Below are 25,126 nucleotides of genomic sequence, written 5' to 3' on the forward strand. Positions count from 1 at the left end.
TGTAACGAGACCAAGTCTGCCTACTTTTTACAGGAGACCATTTCCTTAATCTTTTGGGTATACACGCGAACATATAAAATTTATATTATAAATTTTAAAGGATTTTGTCCTGTTGCTGTAACATGAAAATCCTGCCGCTGCAACAGGATTTGGTCTTGTTGCAACTCCTTGTTTTTTTTTTTTTCGTGCACTAGTGTTTACCTAACTCAAAATTATGCCGCCACTTTCTCCAAACAGAAATTAAAAAAAAGATTATACATATTTACCTCAAATACATATTAGTTAATAATTAATTTCAATTTACTTATTACATAACTTGATAATTAATTCCCTTAATTATTTAATTTGACTCTGAATTATCGCATAATGGATTATAATTATCAAGGTTATATTATTTTACGTCCACACATGCATACATGCAAACATAGGTATAAGTATAAAGTAAACAATATTCAACCATTGGATTAAAGGCTTACTATTGGCTACATTCACACCAATGACCGATTTTCATTCTATCTAGTATTTGTACTAGTGTTAAAATAATAATAACAATAATAATGACAGAATGTGTAGTGAAAGAACAAACACATACATAATTTTTGTTGGGTAGTTGGGTCTGTATTGGTATCAGTGACAAGCTGCCACCAACCACCCATTTCAAGTTTTAGTTTTAGTGTTTTACTTGTACTGTACATCGGTGATTTTTAGTCTTTGGTTGTGAAATTTTCTCTTATTTTTTAAGCCACAAAAAAAAATATATATCATATTAAAAATTAATAATAATAACAATGTCTCATCAAACAGGAATAAAAGGTAATTATTGTATTTTTCATTATACGTTTATTGACATTGCTACGTACTCGATAAACTTAACCTCGAATACGCCCATAAAAATTTACTTTATCTAGTATGAACAATTAATCAATTAATTAATGATAAAATAAAATTAATAATTACAGCTAATGATGCTTTAAAAAAATTATTTGCCAAGTGTCGTGATGGGAAAATACGTGTGTTAAAAGTATCTATAGAAAATGGTATGAAAATATATTTTTTTTAACGAATAATAATGATGCTAAATTTAGCCGTCTAATAATTTTTGGATTTTTGATAAACGATAAATTATAAAAAAAAAATCAATACTACAAAAAATTGCACCTACAGTTTTTTAAATTTTCTACGTGTGCATATTTTTATTTTGAATTGAATTCCTAAAAAAAAAAAATCCAAAAATTTTAAACTGCTAATTTCAGGATCATATAATAATAATTAATAAGTGTGAATGTAGCAGACATCAGAGAAATTTAAAATTATAAATAATTTAAAAAAATGCACTTATTAATTTCAAAATTTTCAAAAAGCGCATTTTTTAAAAATTTTATTTTATTAATTATTTATTCTAGTTATTAATAATTTTAAATTTGATGTCTGCTACATTCACACTCATTAATAATTGAATAATTGTTGATAAATAAATTTTTTCAGAGGAATTAACACCATCGACGTCATCAAAACCCGTTGGTAAATGGCAAGATGACTATAATAAATTAGTAAAACCCCTTATTGCTGAGAATCAACCAGCATATATATTATTTAGACTGGATACAAAATCACCAGACTCTGGGTACGACTGGCTTTTTATTTCATGGTCACCCGACAATGCGCCAGTACGTCAAAAAATGTTGTACGCATCAACAAAAGCCACTTTGAAACAAGAGTTTGGTACTGCATCAATAAAAGATGAATTGCACGGTACGGTACTGGAAGATGTTACTTTGGAAGGTTATAATAGACATAAAAAGAATGACGCCGCGCCAGCCCCATTGACTTCCGCTGAAGAAGAATTAGTCGAATTAAAAAAAACAGCAATACATACTGACTACAATGTTGAAACAAGACATCAGACGCTTAGTGGTGTCGCATTTCCTGTTACCGATGAAGCTAAACAAGCAATAACTGATATGGGAAAGGGAATACACGAATATGTTCAATTGAAAATTGATTTAGATGAAGAAAAAATTCATTTAGTTATGACTGGTGATGTTTCATTAGACAAATTGCCTACTAAGGTACCTGCTGATTCTGCTAGATATCATTTATATAATTTTAAACATACACATGAGGGCGATTACACTGAAGCAATAGGTATTTTTTTTTTAATTTAATATTCTATTAAATAAAAGGCAACGTTATATTTTATTTTGATTAATATTTATTATTGTTGTAGTTTTTATCTACAGTATGCCGGGGTACAGTTGCAGCATCAAAGAACGAATGCTTTATTCATCATGCAAGGCACCATTGCTCGATCTCATTCAATCATTAGGTGTGACAATCGCCAAAAAGGTCAGTATTTAAATATTTATTATCTTTTTGGGTTTAATTGGTTAATAATAGTAATTATTTTATTGTATTTAATACAACACAATAGTATTCGTATAAAAAAAAAATTACTAGCCGAAAAGTCGACGAAATTAAATCTGTAGACAATTTTTATTGAAGACTTGAAGTTCGATATAGTAGTAATTTAAAATAAAATAGTAGGGTTTTATTTCTATAATTTTGTTATGGTAAAAAATTATTAGTAAGTAGGGGTGTGCGAATCGTATTCTATTCGAAATTCAAATCGATTAATTTAATAAAGTCGAATAATTAGAGAATATCCGAATTACTTGCAACTTTGCAAATTACTAAATTTTAATCGACAAAATTCTGATCAGCTTTCAAATATTTAATTTTTATTTAATGGAGTGCTTAGTTTTTAAATGAATTTTACGAAAAAAAAACAAATGATAACTGAAAAAAAATGTTTTTTACAAAATTTCCAACAAAAACATCAAAAATATGTATTTTTGAAATTCATAAGTTGAATTTACTCATAGAAAATCAAATTTTCACAAAATAATGAATGTATATCCTTAAATGCGCCGAAGAGTATTTTAAAATGGAATATTTATTATATAGAATTAAATATTAGAGTAGAATATTTTCAAAAAAAAAAAAGTTTAAAAATATGAATTTCGATTTTTTATGGCCAAAAATAGATGGAGCCATAATTGTAAACAATTACCAAAATTTGAATTATTGGAAAAAATATCCCTATTCATTTCCTTGAATTTTTCATCAAATGTCCGTCAACTTCGGGCTCTTCCATTTTTGACGACAATTTGCCAACCGAATTAGAATGCAAATTCACTTCAAAAGTTATATATAAATTGCCGTCAAAAACGGAAAATATCGTAGTTAACGGACATTTGACGAGGAATTTAAGGAAACTACTATTAGGGGTTTTTTCTAGTAAAAAAAAGGTTACCTCTAAATTGAGGAAAAATTAACCTCAAATTTCTCTTTCTACCTTTTGCTGTCAAATTGTCAGCAAATTCGAGCAGCAAATTTCGGTAATTTCAATTGTCAAACTATTGTCAATTTCAAGCTAAAGTAGCTATTAGGTATTTAAATTTTAAGTAGTTCAAAAGAAAATTTTGAAATCATTCGGAAAACGTCGAATCTTTCGAAAATTTACAAATAATTCGAGTTCGGATCGAATACTTCGATTCGATTCGATACGAAGAATTCGCAAATTCGAAGTATTCGCACACCCCTATTAGTAATCTCTAAGATCAGTTGATTTTTTTTTTATATAAATATAAATGTGACGTTGAATACGGCGGTAGCATTTTGTAATATTGCATATAATGCTTTAGTAATTAATATTTAAATTAAATTATATAAAACAATAAGTAAAGCGATTATGATAATGGTTGCATGTGAAATTATTAATTAATATATCACGTAATATACAATACTAATGATAACAATATCATATGGATATATTATGTAATTGGTACATAGGCGTTTTAATGAAATAATAAATATATTAATGACTTATAACGACAAACGGATTATAAATGCAGTTGGAGGTAAATAGTGGAGAAGAGTTAGCAGACATGCTGGAAGATCCTCCTACGATAAATGAAAAAAGCATCGTCTCGACCCCCGTTACCCCGACGACCAATATCCCGCAAGTTTTAACTGAGAAAAAATCTAAACAAAAACGCTCATGTGTTTTAAGTTAACAGGTTCGATTAACTGTTATCACATTCCATACTATACTTGGTATTTAAAAGATTTGAAATGCGATTTTCTTTTGGGTTTATGAAATATAAATATATATATTAAATTTAATTTAATTTTACAAGCTATGACGCACATAGATTTTTGTGATTTGTAACGTGTAACATGCAGTAATTATTTTTAAAAAATCTGGGCAACGGTTGGCCCTGCGGGCCGTCCCAACAACTTCCCGCTGTTTTCGAGCTCAAAAATACTCTTGCATGCAAATGCTTTTTATGAGCTTTTCAAGCTCAAACAAGTTACGTTTTAAGTTAGACTTTAAAAATTTAAGAATCAGAAATAATTAATGAATAAGCGTTTTTTAAATTCTTATTCATAATTATGTTCAATAAAATTAATGTATTCAGGCAGAAATCAATGTAAGTGATCAAAAAAAGAATTCAAATGAGTTTTAACTCAGATCAGAACGTTAATTTATAAAGTATCCGAGAAAAAATTAAAAAACCGATGTTTCTTTAATTTTTTTGTTGATAATATCATTTAAATTAAACAACGTATGGTTTTTGGGCTATTTGGTCAATTATATTCTGATCTATCCGGGAAAAACGAGATAAATTGTTATTTTTTAAATTTTTCAACGTCCATACCTATTGAACTAATTAACTGATTTCGACGTTCAATGTGGCAACCGGCGCGTTTTATTGAGTTCTAGAACTGATTAGATTTTAAAATCGATTGATTGAGCCGTTTCTGAAAAATAAAAAAAAAACGGCGGGAAAAGAGCGGGAAGTTTTTGGGCTGGCCTGCAGGGTCAACCGACAGACCGATGTTTTTTTATATATAAAATATTTAGCAAATTTTCCTTTTGTTATAGATTTAAAAATTTTACTCATGATATAAACAAAATTTTAATTAAAAGAAGAAGAATAAGAAATTAAAAGTAATTTATAAAAAATATCTAATGGATCACTGATTGTCCAACGTGATATGTATATTTGTTTAGCAAGAATAGGATCAATCGTGTATTTTTCTAAATTATCTTACAAAAAGAAAATTTAACGAAATTGTAAACACAATTTTTCGCTTTAAAACAGCAGCTTAAAAAGTTAAAGTTTGACGTTTCTGTGTTAATCAAATTATTCCATAATAATAATAATTTTTATTATTATTATATATATATTAATATCTATTAATTTTATTTTAAAATTTTTTGTTTTCTTAATTATAGTCAAAATTATAATTTTTGTTTTTTCAATAGTATATTACGAGTTGATGCATTTTATTCTGAGATTAATATTAGAGAGACGTAATTTCGTCTAGTCGGAAATGAATTTCAAGTCACGTCTCTAATGATTATTTTTTTATTTTTTATTACCATAATTTTAAAAAGTTTTTTCTACTCATGACTCATTTGAGATTTAAAATCTAATTGCTCACAAATAATTAAAATTTAATTGTTTATTTAACATCTGATTGTTTTGTTGCAAAAAAAAAACCTCAATGGCAGCACAAATATTTTTTATTTAATTTACATAAGGAAATTTAAAAAAATTATCTAAACTAATAAAAAATAAATTGTTATAAGATAATATAAATATTTTATTAAAAAGCAACAAAATGATCTTTATAAAATGAATGAATTTTTATTGTATAATTAATAAGAGATTAATAGGGGAGTTTATTCCTATAAGTTTGTTCATATCAATTATTAATTACTGTAACGTACAAAATAAACAAAAGACGTGGCTTTGAAATTCAAATCAGGCATTATATTAAACGATATAATTTATCGTTACATAAAAAATGATAAATTTTAACTGCAGTATATTTGGCTGTTTGGCCATTTGTGATTATTAGAGAGTTAGGAAAATTCCATAGGCTTTATCTCATATTAATTTAAATGCCACTCGCCTAACTTCTCTATTACGTATTTCATTATTATAACATATTAATTAAATAGTTGAATATATAAATATATATTAAAATTAAATATAGCAACAACGATGCAAGCCTGTTTTTAAATTATTACTCATTATTTTTATTTTATCTGACACATTGTTTTAAAAACAATAAAAAAAAAAAAAAATTTAACTGCTTTTATAATTTATAAATCAAATTGCGATTTATAATAAAATTATCAAAGCTTAGTATGATGTGAAACATATAAATTTGCGCTAAAAAAAACTACTAATACGTAAAACAAAATTAATTCATATTATTATGTATTTTAAGACTGATAAATAAGTATCATTGACTAAAAATTTGATAAAGTTCCGTTTTAATAATTTGAAAATATGAATCTCAATTTAGTACACTGAACTAACGATTTCCTGACTCAAGAAAAATTTTGAATTATGAAATGAAAACAATAATTTTTTTTCTTGCCCCAAGAAAATTTCCATTTTTAATTCATATCTGTGTAAAAATAATTCATTCCAAAATTCTGAACTTTAAGTTGAACATTTTTGGAACTTTAATTAAAAGTGTGAAAAATTTTCAACTAATGTGGACTTTTCTTGTGGATTTCTATTTTTTCTTTGAAATTTTTTAAACAAAATTAATTTGAATCGACAATTCTGTAAGTTCATAATTAGTTCCAATCACTCATTTTTTGAACTATTTTGGAACAAGCCAAAAAATGAAACAGAAACTGACCTTCCCAAAAAAAGTTCTAATAAAAGTCAAGAAATGTTCATAATTATTTTCAAACCACTTTTATTTTTTTTCCGCATACCGGAATCATTCTGATAAGAGCAGTAAATTTTCATAATTCCTGATTAATCCGTTTTTTTTTCTTTCTTCAAACCCAAAAAATTATTAATTAATAAAATAAAAGAACTAAAATCCGCAGGAAAAGTCTAAAGTTGAAAATCGTTCACTTTCTAATTTGTTCAAAGTTCCAAAAATGATCAACTTAAAAATCAGAATTGTCTCAATTTTGAAAGTTCACTTTCATGAACTTTTTTGGAACAATTTTTTTTTACATGGTTAAAAAAAAAATCTCTTGTGGAAAGAAAATTTTTTTGAAAAGAAATCCTTTAAGAAATCCTTTTTTTTTGGTGTATGAATAAATTTTAAAAATAATCTAAATTATTTCGATAAAAATATATTTTCTTCAGTATACAATAAATAAAAATTATTAATAATAAAATAGTTGTCTTAGAAAGAACAAAATACAAGAACAAAAAAAATAAAAATTAATAAACAGAAGGCATTATATTTTTCGTGATGTATTTTTTTAAATCGCGTAGATTTTTATAAAAATTAAAAATCATCCCTTTGACAAAAAAAAAACAAAGTAAATACTAAAACATCACAACTAACATATTAACAAACTTTTAGGCCTAATAGTTGTTAATAAAAATATAATTTTTTGTAACTAATATATAAAAAACAGTCTGATTTTTTTTAAATTTACAAATTAATTTAAAAAGTATAAAATCATGATAAAAGGCCAATTAATTATAAATTATAATTACTATTAATTGATTATTAATCAGCAATGCTCAAAAAAATATATACATATATCAAATTGTGTTCTTAATTATAATATTGTTCATTAATATAATGAATGCATGAATTTTTAAATTAACGTTCTTTAAAATTTTGTATTAATCATCGGCCTATTCTGTAAGTTTTTATTTTAATCATAATCAAATCAATTATTTTTATCTAATTATAAATTTATTTAAATCAGTTTAAAATGTTGAAAATAATTGTATACCTTGCCAATATTATTATTAATGATGCTATATGTATAATAAAATACTATGCAATTTAAATTTATCAAGTGTCTAACAATTATTATAAATAATCCACCGTTAATTAAAACGATCGTCATCTTTATTAATTTAATTAATATAATAGATAAAATTAGATGTTTATTTATTAGGTTCCAAGCGCACATGGCAATGGTTAATCATCAAATTGGTATGTAATTAGTAGTATTAATATAATAATTGCTTACAGAATAGGCCTGACACAAATTATAGTTTTAAATCCTTTTTTTTGTTTTATTATAATTATTATTGTTATTTATTTTATTTTTATTCATTTTTTTTTAGTTCATACTAATGGTGACCGAAGATTTTTGAAACTAAAATTCCCTGACTTTTCCAGATATCCCAGTCAAATAATTAGCAAATTTCCTGACCATATGTGGTTATATTAATTCTTAATTCTTTAATTCTGACTACTTCATTTTTTCGCTATTGAAATCAATTTCTGCTAATTTTTTTTCAAGACGGTATTCAAATCGCATTCGTGCCGCGCCACTTTTTGAACAATTTTGACAGAAAAAAAAATTTATCGAATTTTTTCAGTCAAAAAAAATAAAGTAAAAATTTTTTCAGTATTGTAACGAAATTCCCTGACTTCCTTGATTTTTCCAGTATATTTATAATTCTCTGACATTTCCAGGTTTTCCAAAAATGTGGTCACCATAGTATTTTTAATAATTTACGTATTAAATAAATAATTTACGTAATTTAAATAAATAAAAATATTATTCAATTAATACCGTAGAATAATTTATTTGGAATTTCTTGAATGTGTAGCTAGAGATAGATGATGCAAAGGAATTAACCGAAGGATTTTTACAAGAGGAACTGCATCCAAAAGTCAATTTACATCGGCCGAAATTTGCTAAACCAAAAGGACCTCCTGGCAGAGGCGCTAAACGCATTACCAAGGTCCAGGATTTAGATAAACAAGAAGACTAGTAACTTGTTTTTTTTTTTTTGTCTGTGTTTTTTTTTTCTTTTATTTATTTTTTGTTTATCGTAATATCAAACAGGGTGGTAGGGACTGCAGTCTTATGACTATATGAGATTATAGTGCATTTTATTTTTACTTATAAATTTATTATTTATTTAATCAATTTGAATATTTACTATTTTGACTATAGTATTAAATTTATATTCACTTACTGAGTATTTAATCAGGCCTATTCTAAAAGCAGGATTGTTTGCTATTGCAAATATTAATATTTTTTTTTTTTTAATAATGAAAAATATATAATTATGTAAATGTCAATGTATTATTACATACAATAAGGTAGGTAATGTTATATTATAAATTTATTGACAATTATCTGAATCAAATCATATTTTCATGGCCTACTTGTAGTTTTTAAATAGTGTAGCAATAATTGAAAATATCAAATGCCGTTACAAGAGGAAAAATTTTTTTTTTTTGTAAATTATAAATGATTTTATGGCTAATTAGTAGAAATAAAAAAGTATACCAGTATAGTTTTGTTGTCTCATTTTTTTTATTTCAATAATTAAAGTAATCTATCGATAAAAATTAACAAAAAACTAATATGTACAAAAAAAACTGCATTAATTATATTATTTATTGTCTTCTTTTTTTTTTCCCTGATCAACTGCCAGTGGGTCTTCCATAATTTCATGTTGCAGTTTAGCATACTCTTTACTCATTTGTTCGTCCCTTTTTTTTTGTATCGCTCTAGTAAGAAAAAAAAAATTTATTATTAAATGTTAGGCAGTGTTACATGCCTACTCACAACATATCTACTCAAGGGAAATGATTATAATTCTACTCACTTACTTCTTTACTCAGTCTTAACTCTACTTAAATATTTTTTAACTCAACTTTAACTCTATTCGGTTATATCTTTGCTCATCGTCAACTGGACAGCTAAAACTTTACTCAGCTAAAAATCTACTCGGTAAGCAGGAAAATGCTTACTTTTTCTCAAAAGGTTGGGTAAAGTTGTCTTGAAATGATGTAATGGAGTAAAGAAATCTTAAAATCAAGCAATTTTCCAGCTAAGCTATTATGGCTAACGATTTTTGAATAAACTTGGTACGAGGTAGTGAGGATCTGAGTAGACATGGCAATCTGCTTCATTTTTCCACCTAAAACATGTCTATCGCAAAATAAAACTATTCTTGAACTGATTACTTCAAAACATCTCCATCCAGAATAACTCTCCTCAACCTCAAGCTTTACTCCGAAACTTTTCTACTCAATGCCAAGACTCCGAAATAACACTATTCATTATTAACTCAGATAAAAAATCATCGGTAACTGAAAAAACACGTGAATTTTCATGTTAACTGACATGTTTTCTCACGTATTGATAATTTTCAAGTTAAATCGATAACTAATAGTTATTTCAGATAGTCTTGACATTGAATAGAAGTTTTGAAGTAAAGCTGGAATTCAAGGATAGTTTTATTTTATGATAGACATATTTCAAGAAGAGAAATGCTATAGTCTGAGCATAGAGAGGTTTTGGAGCGAGTCGTCAGAATGCTTAAAATACGTGAATAGAATTTTAGCTGAGTAAAGTTGTTGCTGAGTCTAGGTGAAGATGAGTAAAGATATAACTGAGTAGAGTTACGGCTGAGTAAGGAAGTAAATGAATAAAGTTATAATCATTTCCCTTGAGTAGAGATGTAACTGCCAAATTGTAAATCACGGATATTATGACTAAAAAACAACAATAAAATTATAAACTGTGAAAAAATTCCTTAACATACGGCCGTGCTAAACTCAGAAGTAGTAACATTGTGGTATTTATGTACAAATTACCACTTCTATGCTTAGCATGGCAGTGTCTCAACGCTTCATTCTTAACTTAAATTTTTTAAAAGATCCAAAGTCGTTATTCAATATGTCAACGTAAATTACAGTACAGTCTGGTTATGAGCACCGTTTCAGTCTATACTCTTGTTAGTCCTTGTATGCGGAAAATAAAAAATGACATCTCTTGTTAATAAATGAAAAGATATAATTATCAATTGAAGTAACATACTCTTCACGAAGTTCATAAATTTTCTTCTGTGTTTCTTGTAAAGATTGCATGGATGTACCAGTTATCCAAAAAATACTATCAAAAAAAAATCCAGTTAATGAACCAACAAAAGCACCAACTACTGTACCAGCTATAAATCCTTTCAACCCCATGTTCATTTTGAATGCTCCACCAGCAGTTATACCAGCTATTACATATTCTAGTATACCATTTTCACCTCTCCATGCAGCTACTACTGTACTTGTTGTTCTGCAATAAATAAATTAAATTATTTTAAATAAATGAGTCCGAATAATTAACTTTAATAATAATTATTGTATGCTTCGATTATCGGTGATTAGTTATAAATAAATAATATAGTTTGGACTAACTGATATTTATAGACTGTTTTTTTTATTTAATAAGTCATGATACGGCGTTTCGATGACAGTAAGCCTGTGGTCAATAAAAAATTTTCAAATTTATTAATGTACTCTTATTGTGGCTTAGAGAATACTGAAGTATTTATTCATAAATTCGCTTCGCGCTCAAGGCATGCAATAATTCGACGTTCTAATTAGTAAATTGTCTAACTCCATTTCAGAAAATCTTCCATTTATGAGAAAAAAAAGTAATCTAAAAATTTTTTTTTCATTTACAAGTAAATTCCATATCTAGTGTATAACATTTTTGCCTAGGTTACTCAAATAATATTTTTTTGGCTATTAGTATCTGAAAATTGCACAGAATCACCTACTAAAAAATATTGAGTTAGACAATTTGCTAATTAGAACGTCGAATTATGACATAATAATAACTATCAAGTAAATTTAAATTATGTACTGTAATAAACAAGACTGTAATAATAACTTTCTGTTTTATATTTGTTATTAGTAGGAGTTTCCAATATTCTGACGTCAGAAAAAACCCTGGTTAAAAATACTGATTGAAAATAATTGAGAAGCGGTCACAATTATTGAAAAGAATTCGAATTTCATCATTTTTAATTTTTTTTCAATCAATATTTCTAAACATGGAAGTTTCGACGTCGGAAAATAATCATGGTAATGAAATTCTATGATTGCTCCCTTTCATCAATAATAAATATTCTATTTCCTTGTTTAAAAATATTAATTTCTTGATAAACAAAATTGTTAATTTACTTATTAATATTTCACATAAAATATCTGAAGATACCACGAGCTCACTGTTGGTGAAACGTCGTACCATGACTTATTACATAAAAAACAGTCTTTAAATATCGGCTGGCCCTAACTAAATTATTTATTTATTAATTTTAATATTTGTGTTAATATTGAATTGTCTTACAAGAAAATTGTTGAAAACATTCCAACTCGGAAGCCCCATTTCCACGCTCCTTTACCTAGACTCAAGGTAACAGTATGTTGTAACATCCGTTTAGCTTCTAGATGATTAGCGAACTTAGTCGCATCATTGGTTTCAATAAATCTAAGGAAAGCAGAACGTGCGTTCACTGTTGCTCCGTACATTGCTCCTAATAAAGCGCTACTAGTTGTCATGGTTACTAATGTTACTAATTCTGGTGATAATTCTCCATATTTTCTGTTAAAATAAAAATAATTATAATCATACAACCATCAATTTTTTTTGCTAAATTATTCAACTATTTTTTGTTATTGCAATTGTAATAATTACGATGGCCAAAAGACACGACGAATTCCGTCCATTCCTTTTTTCGGTTCATCAAAATCATCGGGATCATAACCTGATGATGTTGTTACTACATCATAGTTTGTTTCTCCTTGTGTAAATAAACCAACAAAAGCTAACCTTTCGATTCGTACTCGACGAAAAAAACGTGACATTATATATTTTTCTTCACTAACTTATTAATTAGTATATTAATATATTTTTAGTATAATTATAAAAAAATATCACATGGACAGAAAGAAAACTTATTTACTAATTACTTTGTCATTTTTGACATCAGGTGGCGTTGTGTTATTTTTTTTTTTTTTACTTCCCTATTTGCTTAGCAAAAGTTTTCTTTAATTTTCCGTCAAATTCAGGCTTTTCAATTTTTGACGACAATTTGTATACAACTTGCTATACAATTTGACGTAAATTTACTTCCCGAATCAGAATGCAAATTCACTTCAAAAGTTGTGTACAAATTGCTGTCAAAACCGGAAAAAGCCGAAATTGACGGACAATTAACGAAAAATTCAAAGAAACTTTTTTTAGGGTTTTTTTCTAGTTAAAAAAATTACCTCTAAATCAAGGAAAAATTAACCGCAAATTTCCCTTATCGATGTCTGTTTCTTTCAGTATCATGTTTTGAAGGAGGGAAAAGAGACCGGAAAATTTATTCTACTTACCTTATTTTAAAAAAATTTTATTTATAAAATAAATAAAAAGGCTGAGAATCAGATCAAGTACTTCAGATGCTAATTGTTTCATAAATTTAATTTCATAATAACTATAATTCCTGATAGAATATGATAGAAAAATATTTTTGAAATAAAAAAAAAACACTTGAGTGTTTGAACAAACCTTGGTGGGAAAATAATATGCAGAAGGGTGTCCTAATACACCTGGAGATTTGAATTAAATTGCTCCAAGTGTATTCCAGCTAAAAAACGTCACTTAACTGCTATTTCCCACCAGACGATGCCAGATGATTTTGATCAGGAACTTGGAAGTTACCAGCATCAGCAATCAGTAACACTTTACACTAGCACTGAACACTTAACACCTTTCACTAACACTGAACACTCAATTACACTACAGATACTTTGCACAATTAATATTAAGAAAAGATAAATTTTATAATCACTGCACAATTTTACACGGTGCCACTATAATACTGTGTCTCAATTCAAATGTTAAGAACAAAGAAGGATCTGGACTACTACTGAAGTTGTCGATGATACTGACTGACGCTATTGGACCGCCAGTTGATATAAAATAATCGATTTTGCGATTCTCTCGCCCCCCACATAGTCAACATTTGACCGTTGAAATAACGACGCACAGTAGCGCCAACTTGGCGCGAAATTTCAAAATTAAAATTTACTAATTTTATAGAAATATATATTTATCAATAATTATATTAATTAGTCTACAAAATATACTCGAAAATTTTTATTTTCATCAATAATTTATTAAATATTCTCATTACTAACGGGGTAAATTTAAATATTTGAAAAATAAATTATTAAATATTAGAGAAAACTAAAAATCGTATGTCAAAATAAAATAGCGGCAGAATATTATAGAAAAATATTTAAAAAATAAAAAAAAACACTTGAGTGTTTGAACAAACCTTGGCGGAGAAATAATATGCAGAAGGGTGTCCTAATACACCTGGAGATTTGAGTTAAATTGCTCCAAGTGTATTCCAGCTAAAAAACGTCACTTAACTGCTATTTTCCCACCAGACGATGCCAGATGATTTTGCTCAGGAACTTGGAAGTTACCAGCATCAGCCATCAGCAACACTTTACACTAGCACTGAACACTCAAAATTTAACGACACCATAAACACTTTGCACAATTTAAATTAACAAAAGATAAATTTTATAATCACTGCACAACTTTACACGACAACTGCAATACTGTGTTTCGATTCAAACGTAAAAAACAAAGGAGGATCTGAACTATCCCTGATAGCACGAGTTGATCGTGAAAAAGTTGGTCATTCATTAGTTTCCGACCAACTTGACGACAAGTTGTCAACAACTTTAGATTTTGCAACTTTTGGCTACAAGTTACCGCCAACTTTCTCAGAAAGTTGGCGCCAGTATGGAGCCGCAACTGGAATGCATGATTTTGAGGAAATTGAAAGTAAACTTACCGTCAACTCATGATCACCAACTTTTGCAAGCAACTTTTGCCACCAACTTTCTCAGAAAATGTCTATCAACTATTGGAGGTACCAACTGTTGGTGGTCAACTTAGTGTCCAGTTGCGGCTGCAAGTTTCTCGTCAGTTTCTCGCCAACTTGGCTATCAGGGATACTACTGCCATTATTAAAGATACTGACTGCCGCTATCGAACCGTCAGTTGCTTACAAAGCAATCGATTCTGCGATTCATCAACCGCCCCCACTTTAGCAAAAATTTGACCGTTAAATACAACGACGCACAGTAGCGCCATCTTGGCGCGAAATTTCAAAATTCAAATTTAATAATTTTATTAAAATTTATTGATGTCAATAATTATATTAATTAGACTAAAAAGTATACTCGAAATTTTGTATTTTCATCAATAATTTATTAATTATTTTTATTACTTGCGCGGTAAATTTAAATATTTGAAAATTAACTTATTAAAAATGGGAGAAAAATCGTAAATCAAAATAAAATGGCGGCAGAATATTATATGAATATTTAAATTATTCAGAGTATTTTATGATTGGTCAGCAAATCACGGGCATGCTCTATCACGATTGGATTTAGAAATCAGTAAAGAAAATAGAAAAACTCATTATATTAATTTATTATAATTTTCTTTAGGATAATAATCAATTAACTTTATACAAAATTTATAAATATATAGTACTTATTTTTCAGTTCGTTATACTTGTCATTACATGGAGCAAAAATTATAGTAATTTTTATTCATACTAAAATTAAAAATTAAATATTAATTAAAATTAAAAATTAGATTTACTACTTAGTTAAATATTAACTAAGTAGTAAATATTGCTTCAATTTTTTTTTCAGTGTAGTCATTAGTCATCACTATTATTGTATACCGTACTCACGTCTTCATCGCATTTAATTGTTATTTTACGAACACAGACAAATTATTGTTTGTTTGTTTTTGAGCTAAGCTCAAAGTAAAGTTATTAGAAAACACGTAGTAGTGAAAATTTTGTAAAATTATTGATATTAGTATATATATCTGGATAGCAAGTAATAAATTTAATATTTCTCCTATTGTGATCTCGGTATTATTTGTAACTTGGTTTTTATGGCAACTAATTTTTAAAGTTAAATTGCAGTAAAGTTTTTAAGTGAAAAAAAAAATGGAAGATGAAACATATAAAAAAACAAAAGAACAAGAGGAAATTGTAAATTTATTAATAAGTATTAATCTAGACAGTGTAAATGAGGTATTCAATAAAATTGCTATTGAATCGTTAGCTACAACAGTGCCGGTATGGAGTTATAGTTTTTAAAATTTTTATAAATTTAAAAAATAAAATTTATTTCTTTATTATTATTTTTGAAATTTATTATTTAAATATATTTGATTATGATTATATTATTAAATCACTTTTTAGCACGTAAGTCTTTTAAAAGATTTGTTAAGTAGCATTAAAACTAAAGGAAAAATTCGAAACCATTGTGTAAGAGTAAGAAAAAACTTTATTAACTCTGAATTAATTGACGAATTTAAATATAAACCTCATTATCTTTTTGCACGTATTTGGCGATGGCCTAACTTGGAAAAGTTTGAATTGGAAGCCATTTCGACCTGTAAATTTCAAATAACTACACACAGTAAACAAGTATTTTGTATTAATCCTTATCATTATAAACGTCATGTGCTATCTAGCAGCGAAGGTATGTTTTTTTTTTGAATAAATACTTTAAATTTATGCTTAATTTGATTAATTGTATGATAGATGATGAAATACTAGATGATGTAATAGAAGATAGGAAACTAGAAAAAGAACCACAAGGAGAAATAGTACAGAAACGAGAAAAAGACTCACAACAAGAAAAAGATCTACGACAAAAACTAATACTGAAACGAGCAAAAGACCCACGACGAAAAATAGTACCACAAGAAAAAGACTCACAACCAGAAAAAGATCTACGAGAAGAACTAATACTGAAACGAGCAAAAGATCCACGACGAGAAATAGTACCACAAGAAAAAGACTCACAACAAGAAAAAGATCTACGAGAAGAACTAATACTGAAACGAGCAAAAGATCCACGACGAGAAATAGTACCACAAGAAAAAGACTCACAACAAGAAAAAGATCTACGAGAAGAACTAATACTGAAACGAGCAAAAGATCCACGACGAGAAATAGTACCACAAGAAAAAGACTCACAACAAGAAAAAGATCTACGAGAAGAACTAATACTGAAACGAGCAAAAGACCCACGACGAGAAATAGTACCGAAAGAAGAACGACGAGAAAAAGTACCAGGACGAGAAATAGAATCACAACGAGAAAAAGAACCACGAAAAGAAAATGACCCACGAAAAAAAAAAGATCCACGACGAGAAAAAAATCCACGACGAGAAAAAGACTCACCACAAGAGTTAGTACTGAAACTCGAAAAAGACTCACAACCAGAAATAGTAACACAACAAGAAAAAAAAACACGGCAAGAAAAAAAAATACGGTGGGAAAATGACACACGACGAGAGTCAGTACTAGAAATAGAAAAAGATTCACAACGAGAAAAAATACCACATAGAGAAAAAGACTCACGACAAGAAAAACTACTAGAACTAAAAAAAGATCCAAGACGAGAAAATGACCCACGAAAAGAAAAGGTACTCCCACAAGAAAAACTACTAGAACTAAAAAAAGACCCAAGACGAGAAAATGACCCACGAAAAGAAAAGGTACTCCCACAAGAAAAACTACTAGAACTAAAAAAAGACCCAAGACGAGAAAATGACCCACGAAAAGAAAAGGTACTCCCACAAGAAAAACTACTAGAACTAAAAAAAGACCCAAGACGAGAAAATGACCCACGAAAAGAAAAGGTACCACATAGAGGAAAAGATCCATATAGAGAAAATGACCCACAGAAAGAAAAGGTACCACCACAAGAAAAACTACTAGAACTAGAAAAAGACCCACGACGAGAAAATGACCCACGAAAAGAAAAGGTACTCCCACAAGAAAAACTACTAGAACTAAAAAAAGACCCAAGACGAGAAAATGACCCACGAAAAGAAAAGGTACCACATAGAGGAAAAGATCCATATAGAGAAAATGACCCACAAAAAGAAAAGGTACCACCACAAGAAAAACTACTAGAACTAGAAAAAGATCCACGACGAGAAAATGATCTACGAAAAGAAAATGTACCACATAGAGGAAAAGACCCACAAGAAAACGTACCACGTGGAAAAAAAGACCCACGCCGAGAAAACGTGACACAACACAAAAAAAGCCCACGACAAAAAATGGAGACGGAAATAGAGTTACATGAGCTGAAAGATAATTTGGAAGAAAAAAGGCAGCGATTAAAACAAACACCGTCACAATCACAATCTACAGATATCTATAATTCCAACGGGTGTTTATCGAAAAATTCAAACCTAGGAAAATCATTGCGCCAATTTCGCTCCATTGATACATCAACGTTTGTATTCAATCCACTAAATGCAGAGGTCAGATCTTCAATAGGAGTAAAAAGTAAGTTTCATAATACACTTATAACTAGTAATTGATTATTTGTAATATTTTAAATTCTAAAAAATCTCTTAAAACCGTTGATTCCCATAAGACATATGGTACAATCGAAATTTTGCAGCATCCGAGTAATCTATAATCAATAAAACTTATTTATACATTAAAATTTATCGATACCGAAAATAGTAAAAGTCAAAAATTTTTTTGTCTTTATTAACACAGTATATACTATCAGATAAAATTATTTAAAAATTTGCTTATAAAGATTTTAAAAAGCCCTTTGAATATTTAAAAAAAGTTATTTAAATTGATATTGAATTCGTTTATTAAAAATAAATAGTATTTTGCAATACACGTGGCAAGGGATGATTACCAAGACTATATAAGGCGAAAGTGAACTTGGTTCGGCCGACCACCCAAAGTCTGAAATCGTGTTTTTACAATAGGTCAATAAATTTTAGTCTGCAAAATTTCGAATTATTAAATTAACATGAAGATTTAACTGGAATTTATTAACCAAATTTCGTTCAACTCCTAATTGATAACAACGTCGTCCTATTTTTAATTAATTAATTTATTCTCTATCACACTCAAGTCGACGAATGATATTATTCTTGTTGCACTTGCGCAAGAAATTAAAATTTTATCCACGTTTTTCTCTTAAACAAATGAGCATTTTTAAAAAATGAGAACGTAAATTGTTAGATTATAGTCCTAGTAACACGTGTTTGAACAACATTCTGGAGTAAGTATCTTGACCAAACTCCTAGCTGCTAGTGTGTTTTTCTACTCATGTGCCTTTCGCAAAATCGTGTATCAAGAAACCTACGTTCAGATTCGTGTCTTGCTCATGGTATTGTACGCAAGAATATTGAAGTTATTTTGAATATGATGCAATAAAAAAGTGTATGACGCATTTCTTGCACCAGTAACGTACAGTAGGTACTTACGTATGGCTTGCTCAAGCTCTGCTCAAGGCTCAAGGTCATTCAGAGCCTTGAGCAAGTCATGCGCAACTATTTTCAACTATAGCCTTCCAAAAATGAATTATAATTTGGTACGAATTTTTTGTGTAAGGCTTGCATTAGGCTTGAAATTTAAATCTGGTCAGATACGAAGAAAAAGACACTAGCACTTATCGACCTTGAGAGGAGACTCGCTCAAGAATTAAAAAAGATTGTTAGATGGAAGAGAAATGCATCGAGCTTCGTTCTTAATTTCGTGTTCAGAGATTTTCTTTGAGAGAAAAACGGACAAATTTTAATTAATTGATTGAATTTGAATACGGTTATGACAACTTAAGGTCATTGAATATTTTTAAAAAGGGGAAGTCACTGTCTGAGAATACCCTTAATATGATTTAGTAGTTAAGATAAATTATTAAATTTATATTTTAGGTGGTACTAATCAAGTTGAAGATCATGTAACTCGATTGTTGGGCATGCGTGAAGCATTTGAGGATTGGTGCTCTATTACTTATTATGAATTCGATACTCAAGTAGGTGAAGTATTTGAATTAAGAACTTTCTCTTACATAGTTAATGTTAATGGCTGCAAAGATTTAAAAGATGGTCATAAGTTTAGCTTGGGTGATTTAATTAATAATCCACATCCTGCTCAAATACGAAAGAAAATAGGTAGGTTAAATTTCTTGATCTCAATCTCAATTGTGTCTTTTTCTATTAATCCAGTGAATTTTTATTTTTTGCGATAATTCAGGTTCTGGTATCGTTCTGAATTTGGAAACTAATGGTGATGTTTGGTTGAGACGAGCCTGTGATACTGATATTTTTGTACAATCAAAATATCTTGACAGCCAAGAACTACAAAAAAATGTTAAGTTTGTTCACCGAATTGATTTATGGAATTATATTCACGTGTTCCGTTTGAGACCATATTATGAAGAAATAAAGCGACGAATCGCTGCTAAAATTAGAAAAGGAAAAACGATTAATAGTAGTGATTTTAAAGAATTTTATAGTCTACGCATGAGTTTTGCTGATGAATGGGGACCAAGCAGTACACGAAAAAATATTGAAGAAACGCCTTGCTGGATAAATGTAAGGATATTATTTATAAATTTTAAAAACTAAATAATCCTATATTTAAATAAAATTTCCATGTAAAAGGAAATCGAATTCTTTAATACGAAAATTTACTTACAAATCATAAATTTAATTATTGTTTGTTTTTTTTTAATTTTCATTAGATAATGATACGCCCAGCATTGATACTACTCAATATGGTACTTGACGAATTACCCTACTCTCTATACTAAATCTGAAGCAGTGAATAATCACTGTTTCAAATTTAGAGAGTAATTAGTTAAAAGAAAATGGTTGCTTACAAAAAAACAAAAATTTATTCTCAAAATATTCACTGGAGAAGAAATTTTTTACAAACGAGATCAACGAGACGACAGGGTCTAAGTAACTAAAAGTGATTGAGTTAAAAGAAGAATTCAATCATCGAGAAGAGACTGATAAGATATAAACAAAAATTATGTTAACTCATTTACCAGGTAACTATTCCTGAAATTAGACGTGACCCGATTTCTGACCTTTTTACAATTTTTTTAAAATTTTTAAAATATAGATTTTACATCAACAACTAAATTGTAAATTTTATCATTAATATTTGTTTAATAAAAATTGACAGACTATCTTAGTTTTTAGTTTAATCATTTTTGTTTTAGTAATAATTTGCATTAAAAACTGTATCATTTACCGGCATTTGATTAAATTTGAGGAACAGTACATAGCTAAGTATTTACACGAAAAAAATGAGTGGAAAAGTTATATGGATATCCAAGATTTATTACAGTTTCAAATATCAACAAAGTCCCTCTATAACAAACTGTAAAAATTACTTTACTTCTGACTTCTAAGACGTAGCAATTATTACAGTTTCATATAAGACTTTTTTCAGTCCTTAATAGCAAACAGGTTTTCAATCTTCAAATTTCATAGCAAAAATTAATATCTCACATTGTAATTTTTTCTATAAATTCATTTTACCTCGGCTTACATTCTCAATAGTTGAATTTACTATTTCATATTAGCAGCATTTTAAATAAACTCGAGCAACAGAGTTTAAAAATTACAGTTTAAGATGTAATAATTCACTAAATAATTATCATTCGTGAGAATTAGTAGCTCATACTGTAAATTTTATTAATTAATAAAAGATTACATTTATTTCATATAACAATAAATACACTACCCATAACCCTAGTGGCAATATTGGTCAATTCTGGAGCAAATCTTAAGCAAGTCAAAGAGATTACAGCGAAATATATCTATATTTCAAGATCTTGACTAAGCTACTAGAGAAATGGCAATTTTTACAGTTTCTTATGTCAACTATAAATTTTTCATTTAAAAACAATTGAAAAATAAGTAAAATAAAAGACCTAGTACTCGATCACTCCATGTATTTGTATAGATATATTTAATAAAATTTAGTATATATAGATATACAAATACATGAGTGATTTGGTACTAGTTCTCTGATCAGGTACTGGGTCTCTTACCTTAACTGACATTTTTAAGTTTCATTCAACTAAAAATACATTAGAAACTGAAAATTCGGTATTTATATTTGTAATTACAATGCAAATTATGAAACTTTCATTTTTTTATACCAGGGCAATGCTTTTGCACTAAAAACTGATTTTTCCACTGCTCTTTTTTCCGTGTAAAGGGTCGGAAACTTAAGCAAGTTTATTTTCGAGTCACAAACTGACCCTTTTTTGAAAATAAATGAAAATTATTTATTTATGTTCAACGATAATAAAACTCATTAAAAATTTATCGTAAAATATGAATGATCTTGAAGTTGGTAGACAATTTTAAATTTTTAAATTTTATTTTTAATAAATTGTCTACAACAAAAAGAAAAACTAAAAATATGTTCATGTAAAAAATTTAAAAAACTGTAAGTACAATTTTTTCAAATACTTTTTTTTTTAATCGTTTTTAAAGAAATCCAAAAATTATTAGACGTCGGCTAACTTCAGTATTATAAATATTTAACTATGTACTGAAACACTAGATTTTGTATAATTTACATTATTCAATCATATATATATTTTTTGTAAAACGTCACTCGTAATCTTTAAAAATTTAGAAACTGGGTCACTTCTCATCCAATTTCTTACAATTATTTGAAATTAAAAAACTTTTTTGTTACAGAAAAAATGATTTTTAATTTTCAAACGAGCGACTTAATTATTAATATAAATTGCAGTTCTGTATATTTTTGCCACATAATTTTTTTTATTATCAGATTTTAAAATTATCAATTTATTTGAACATAATTTTATAAATAATTTTAAACAACGTGACTAAATCTATTAATTAATGGAGAAACACGACATAATTTTATAAATTCAAGATGCATTATTTTACTCCATTTATTTATTTAATTTTTAATTTTTTTTTTTATTGGAAACCTTCATTATAACAAAGTCGCCAAGTCGCCATTATTCAAAACAGTTCATTGCTTGTACATGTGGAGTTCATAAACGCGCGCTTTCTTATTCCGCCCATTTTATGTATTTTTCTAAGTAATAATTATAATTAAACATTAATAATTAAATAAATAAGTTGTTCATTTTTTTTTAAATTAGAAAAAAAGTAATTATTAATAAATTATAAATCGTAAAGATTATTTTACATGTTCATGTTTATTTAAGTTATTGAATTTTTTGAGGTTATATCAATCAAAACAGCAAACAATTTTTTAAATATTATTATTGTAATAACATAAAAATGTCATCAACAAATGAAATAAATCACGAGTCCAAGTGCGATGACAAGGGAAAAAATAAATCTAAAATATATTGCCAATTTTGTCCATCAATTATTTTAAATCCAAGAGTCGGCACTTTTGTTTCTCGTGAGGTAAATATAATTTTTTTCATTTATTTAATTTTAAGTGAAGTATTTAATGACAAGACAAATTTTTCATATGCATTTTTTAAAATTATTGCCTGCCAGTATTTACTTTACTTATTTTAAATAGATGAATCTTTTGAATGACTGCTACTTTCAATATCATAATATTAATTTATTTAAATAATAATGATCATAAAGTTAAAAGACAATTAACAGTTTTTAGATTTTTTAGTCAACAATTCAATAAAAAGAAACTAAAAAAATGCACATGTAGAAATTAAAAAAAACTATAAGTGCAATGTTTTTGAATGACTGTGAATGTAGCAGACATATGACAATTTATAAATTTTAAGAGAATGAAACAGGTGATTTTCAAATGAACCGTTTTCATAGATAAAGGCCCAAATAATTAAATAAAATATGTCATTCGATGCGTAAAGTTATTATTTATCGAATGAAATGCTTCTCGTTTGGAAATTTCAGTTTATATCTGAAAATGGCTCATTTGAAATTTTCAATTGCTAATGTAAGTGCAACAAGGACCGTTTCGTTTGTTCACATGTGTGTGAGAAAGAAAATAGATGGCAAACCCTCTTTATTGCTAATTGTTAGCTACGTTGACACTCATTTTTTAAAAAATTTTTTTAAACATAATTTATCGTTTTGAAATAAATCCAAAAATTATTAAATGTTGGCTAACTTTCATATCATAAAAAATAATAATATTTTTTTTTTTAGTTTTCATTGCCACTTATACACAAGAAAAAAAATGTCAATGATAAAAATACTGATGATCAACCTGAAAATGTAACAAAGTCATCATCTATTGAAGTTGAAAATCTGAATGATTATTGGCAAGTTGATGATATGTTTCAATTTGAAAACATAAGTGTCACACAGACAGTTGATCAAATAAAATATTTAGCGTGTGCTGATTGTGAATTAGGTCCAGTTGGATATCATGATATTGCTACCAAAATTTCTTATATTGCTTTATCACGAGTAATGTATAAAGATTGATGATGAAACTCAATGATTTTTTTATACTGGATATTTTTTTAACTTTTCACTAAAAAAATTGTCAATTTTTTAAAATCAATTCTAATAAATAAAAACAAAAAGCAAATATTTGAATTGCAATTCAGAACAAGGTAAATGAACATACAATCAAGTAAAATAATTTTTTAAAACTAGAATAATGATATTTTAACCATAGATTAAAGTCTAAGATTTTAATTCTGACAATCTCTTATTACTGAAAGTTTAAAAAAATTTTCAAACGAATTCGGTTATTTTATTATTTACAGAAGAGATTGATACTGTTAATTGACAATTAAATACTTATAGATGTATGATGGAAAAAATATCTTAACTATATTTATAAATACTTTTTATACTGTAAAACTTCAATGAATAAAATATTTACTTTTATTAGATGTGTAATTAAATTTATAATTAAATAGAGTAGAGTTATTTCGTCCGCAAATTCAGTTTAAATACTTAAAGATAAACTCAAATAATGCCTTCCACTTTTTGAAAATATGCAGTGACTTTCAAATGTCATAACCGTATTCAAATTATTTGAATTTATGAAAAAAAAATGAAAACCTCAATTGAAAAAGAGACAACGTAGTCGTAATTTCACCAAGATATAGAGTTTTAAAAAAATTACTCACAGCTGTTATCAATTAGGCGTTGAACAAAATTTCGTCCAACTGCCAATGGATATTAACTGTAAGTTATTTTTTTTTTAAAATCAATATCGTTCTTTTAAATCAATATCTCAACATAATTGCAAATTCGCTGTCTTTTTTTTCAATTAGTACTGTAATTTTTTTAAATTGATTGATAAAATTTTGATACACTCATGACAGCTAAAAGTCATTGAAAATTTTTTAAAAGTGGGAGGAGCTGAGAACGGGGTCAATAAAATAGAGTGAAACGAGTTATGAACTGAAATGATAATAAACTATGTCGCAGTTTCATAATTCGAATATCGAAAAATTTTTTGAA

At 27.5% G+C, this 25,126-nt stretch overlaps 4 protein-coding genes across 8 annotated transcripts; 3 read left to right on the forward strand and 1 right to left on the reverse strand.

The window, feature by feature from the left end:
* The first annotated feature begins 578 nt into the window (after positions 1 to 578).
* LOC103576417 (twinfilin) lies at positions 579 to 9,326 on the forward strand. 3 transcript variants are annotated; one of them, XM_008556624.2, is made up of 6 exons: positions 579 to 813; positions 960 to 1,037; positions 1,486 to 2,145; positions 2,228 to 2,346; positions 7,967 to 8,004; positions 8,631 to 8,708. In XM_008556624.2, exons 1-5 carry the CDS (start codon positions 789 to 791, stop codon positions 7,991 to 7,993), a joined length of 909 nt encoding a protein of 302 aa, XP_008554846.1. In that variant the 5' UTR covers positions 579 to 788; the 3' UTR covers positions 7,994 to 8,004; positions 8,631 to 8,708. The 3 variants fall into 3 exon arrangements, with proteins under 3 accessions (XP_008554846.1, XP_008554845.1, XP_008554844.1); XM_008556623.3 differs by lacking the exons at positions 7,967 to 8,004; positions 8,631 to 8,708 and adding an exon at positions 3,915 to 7,497; XM_008556622.3 differs by lacking the exon at positions 7,967 to 8,004 and having other exon boundaries at positions 580 to 813; positions 8,631 to 9,326.
* Positions 9,325 to 12,809, reverse strand: LOC103576416 (RPII140-upstream gene protein). Its single transcript, XM_008556621.3, has 4 exons — positions 12,515 to 12,809; positions 12,167 to 12,421; positions 10,859 to 11,107; positions 9,325 to 9,543 (listed from the first exon to the last, which is right to left on the reverse strand). The coding sequence occupies exons 1-4, from the start codon at positions 12,682 to 12,684 to the stop codon at positions 9,426 to 9,428; spliced, it is 792 nt and encodes a 263-aa protein (XP_008554843.1). The 5' UTR covers positions 12,685 to 12,809; the 3' UTR covers positions 9,325 to 9,425.
* Positions 12,810 to 15,588: 2,779 nt separating this feature from the next.
* Positions 15,589 to 20,736, forward strand: LOC103576456 (trichohyalin). Of its 2 annotated transcripts, XM_014440754.2 has the most exons (7): positions 15,589 to 15,983; positions 16,110 to 16,181; positions 16,281 to 16,392; positions 16,455 to 18,218; positions 19,613 to 19,852; positions 19,935 to 20,275; positions 20,425 to 20,736. In XM_014440754.2, the coding sequence occupies exons 1-7, from the start codon at positions 15,852 to 15,854 to the stop codon at positions 20,491 to 20,493; spliced, it is 2,730 nt and encodes a 909-aa protein (XP_014296240.2). In that variant the 5' UTR covers positions 15,589 to 15,851; the 3' UTR covers positions 20,494 to 20,736. The 2 variants fall into 2 exon arrangements, with proteins under 2 accessions (XP_014296240.2, XP_014296238.2); XM_014440752.2 differs by having other exon boundaries at positions 16,110 to 16,392.
* A 1,954-nt stretch (positions 20,737 to 22,690) lies between these two features.
* LOC103576415 (guanine nucleotide exchange factor MSS4 homolog) lies at positions 22,691 to 24,477 on the forward strand. 2 transcript variants are annotated; one of them, XM_053740124.1, is made up of 3 exons: positions 22,691 to 22,852; positions 22,929 to 23,119; positions 23,852 to 24,477. In XM_053740124.1, the coding sequence occupies exons 2-3, from the start codon at positions 22,988 to 22,990 to the stop codon at positions 24,131 to 24,133; spliced, it is 414 nt and encodes a 137-aa protein (XP_053596099.1). In that variant the 5' UTR covers positions 22,691 to 22,852; positions 22,929 to 22,987; the 3' UTR covers positions 24,134 to 24,477. The 2 variants fall into 2 exon arrangements, with proteins under 2 accessions (XP_053596099.1, XP_053596095.1); XM_053740120.1 differs by having other exon boundaries at positions 22,691 to 23,119.
* Positions 24,478 to 25,126: the final 649 nt, after the last annotated feature.

Source organism: Microplitis demolitor, chromosome 1 (assembly GCF_026212275.2).
Source record: "Microplitis demolitor isolate Queensland-Clemson2020A chromosome 1, iyMicDemo2.1a, whole genome shotgun sequence".
Lineage (NCBI taxonomy): Eukaryota > Metazoa > Arthropoda > Insecta > Hymenoptera > Braconidae > Microplitis > Microplitis demolitor.

What these genes read in the sequence shown, in the direction of transcription:
- LOC103576417 (XM_008556622.3), top strand. Translation starts at nt 789, where the DNA reads ATGTCTCATCAAACAGGAATAAAAG. An exon ending in TCATCAAACAGGAATAAAAG is followed by an intron (nt 814 to 959) that starts GTAATTATTGTA and finishes TAATAATTACAG; the next exon opens with CTAATGATGCTTTAAAAAAA. An exon ending in AAAAGTATCTATAGAAAATG is followed by an intron (nt 1,038 to 1,485) that starts GTATGAAAATAT and finishes AAATTTTTTCAG; the next exon opens with AGGAATTAACACCATCGACG.
- LOC103576416 (XM_008556621.3), bottom strand. Translation starts at nt 12,684, where the DNA reads ATGTCACGTTTTTTTCGTCGAGTACGAATCGAAAGGTTAGCTTTTGTT. An exon ending in ATGTTTTCAACAATTTTCTT is followed by an intron (nt 11,108 to 12,166) that starts GTAAGACAATTC and finishes TATTTATTGCAG; the next exon opens with AACAACAAGTACAGTAGTAG. An exon ending in ATTTATGAACTTCGTGAAGA is followed by an intron (nt 9,544 to 10,858) that starts GTATGTTACTTC and finishes TTTTCTTACTAG; the next exon opens with AGCGATACAAAAAAAAAGGG.
- LOC103576456 (XM_014440752.2), top strand. Translation starts at nt 15,852, where the DNA reads ATGGAAGATGAAACATATAAAAAAACAAAAGAACAAGAGGAAATTGTA. An exon ending in TGTGCTATCTAGCAGCGAAG is followed by an intron (nt 16,393 to 16,454) that starts GTATGTTTTTTT and finishes ATTGTATGATAG; the next exon opens with ATGATGAAATACTAGATGAT. An exon ending in ATCTTCAATAGGAGTAAAAA is followed by an intron (nt 18,219 to 19,612) that starts GTAAGTTTCATA and finishes TTTATATTTTAG; the next exon opens with GTGGTACTAATCAAGTTGAA.
- LOC103576415 (XM_053740120.1), top strand. Translation starts at nt 22,988, where the DNA reads ATGTCATCAACAAATGAAATAAATCACGAGTCCAAGTGCGATGACAAG. An exon ending in GCACTTTTGTTTCTCGTGAG is followed by an intron (nt 23,120 to 23,851) that starts GTAAATATAATT and finishes TTTTTTTTTTAG; the next exon opens with TTTTCATTGCCACTTATACA.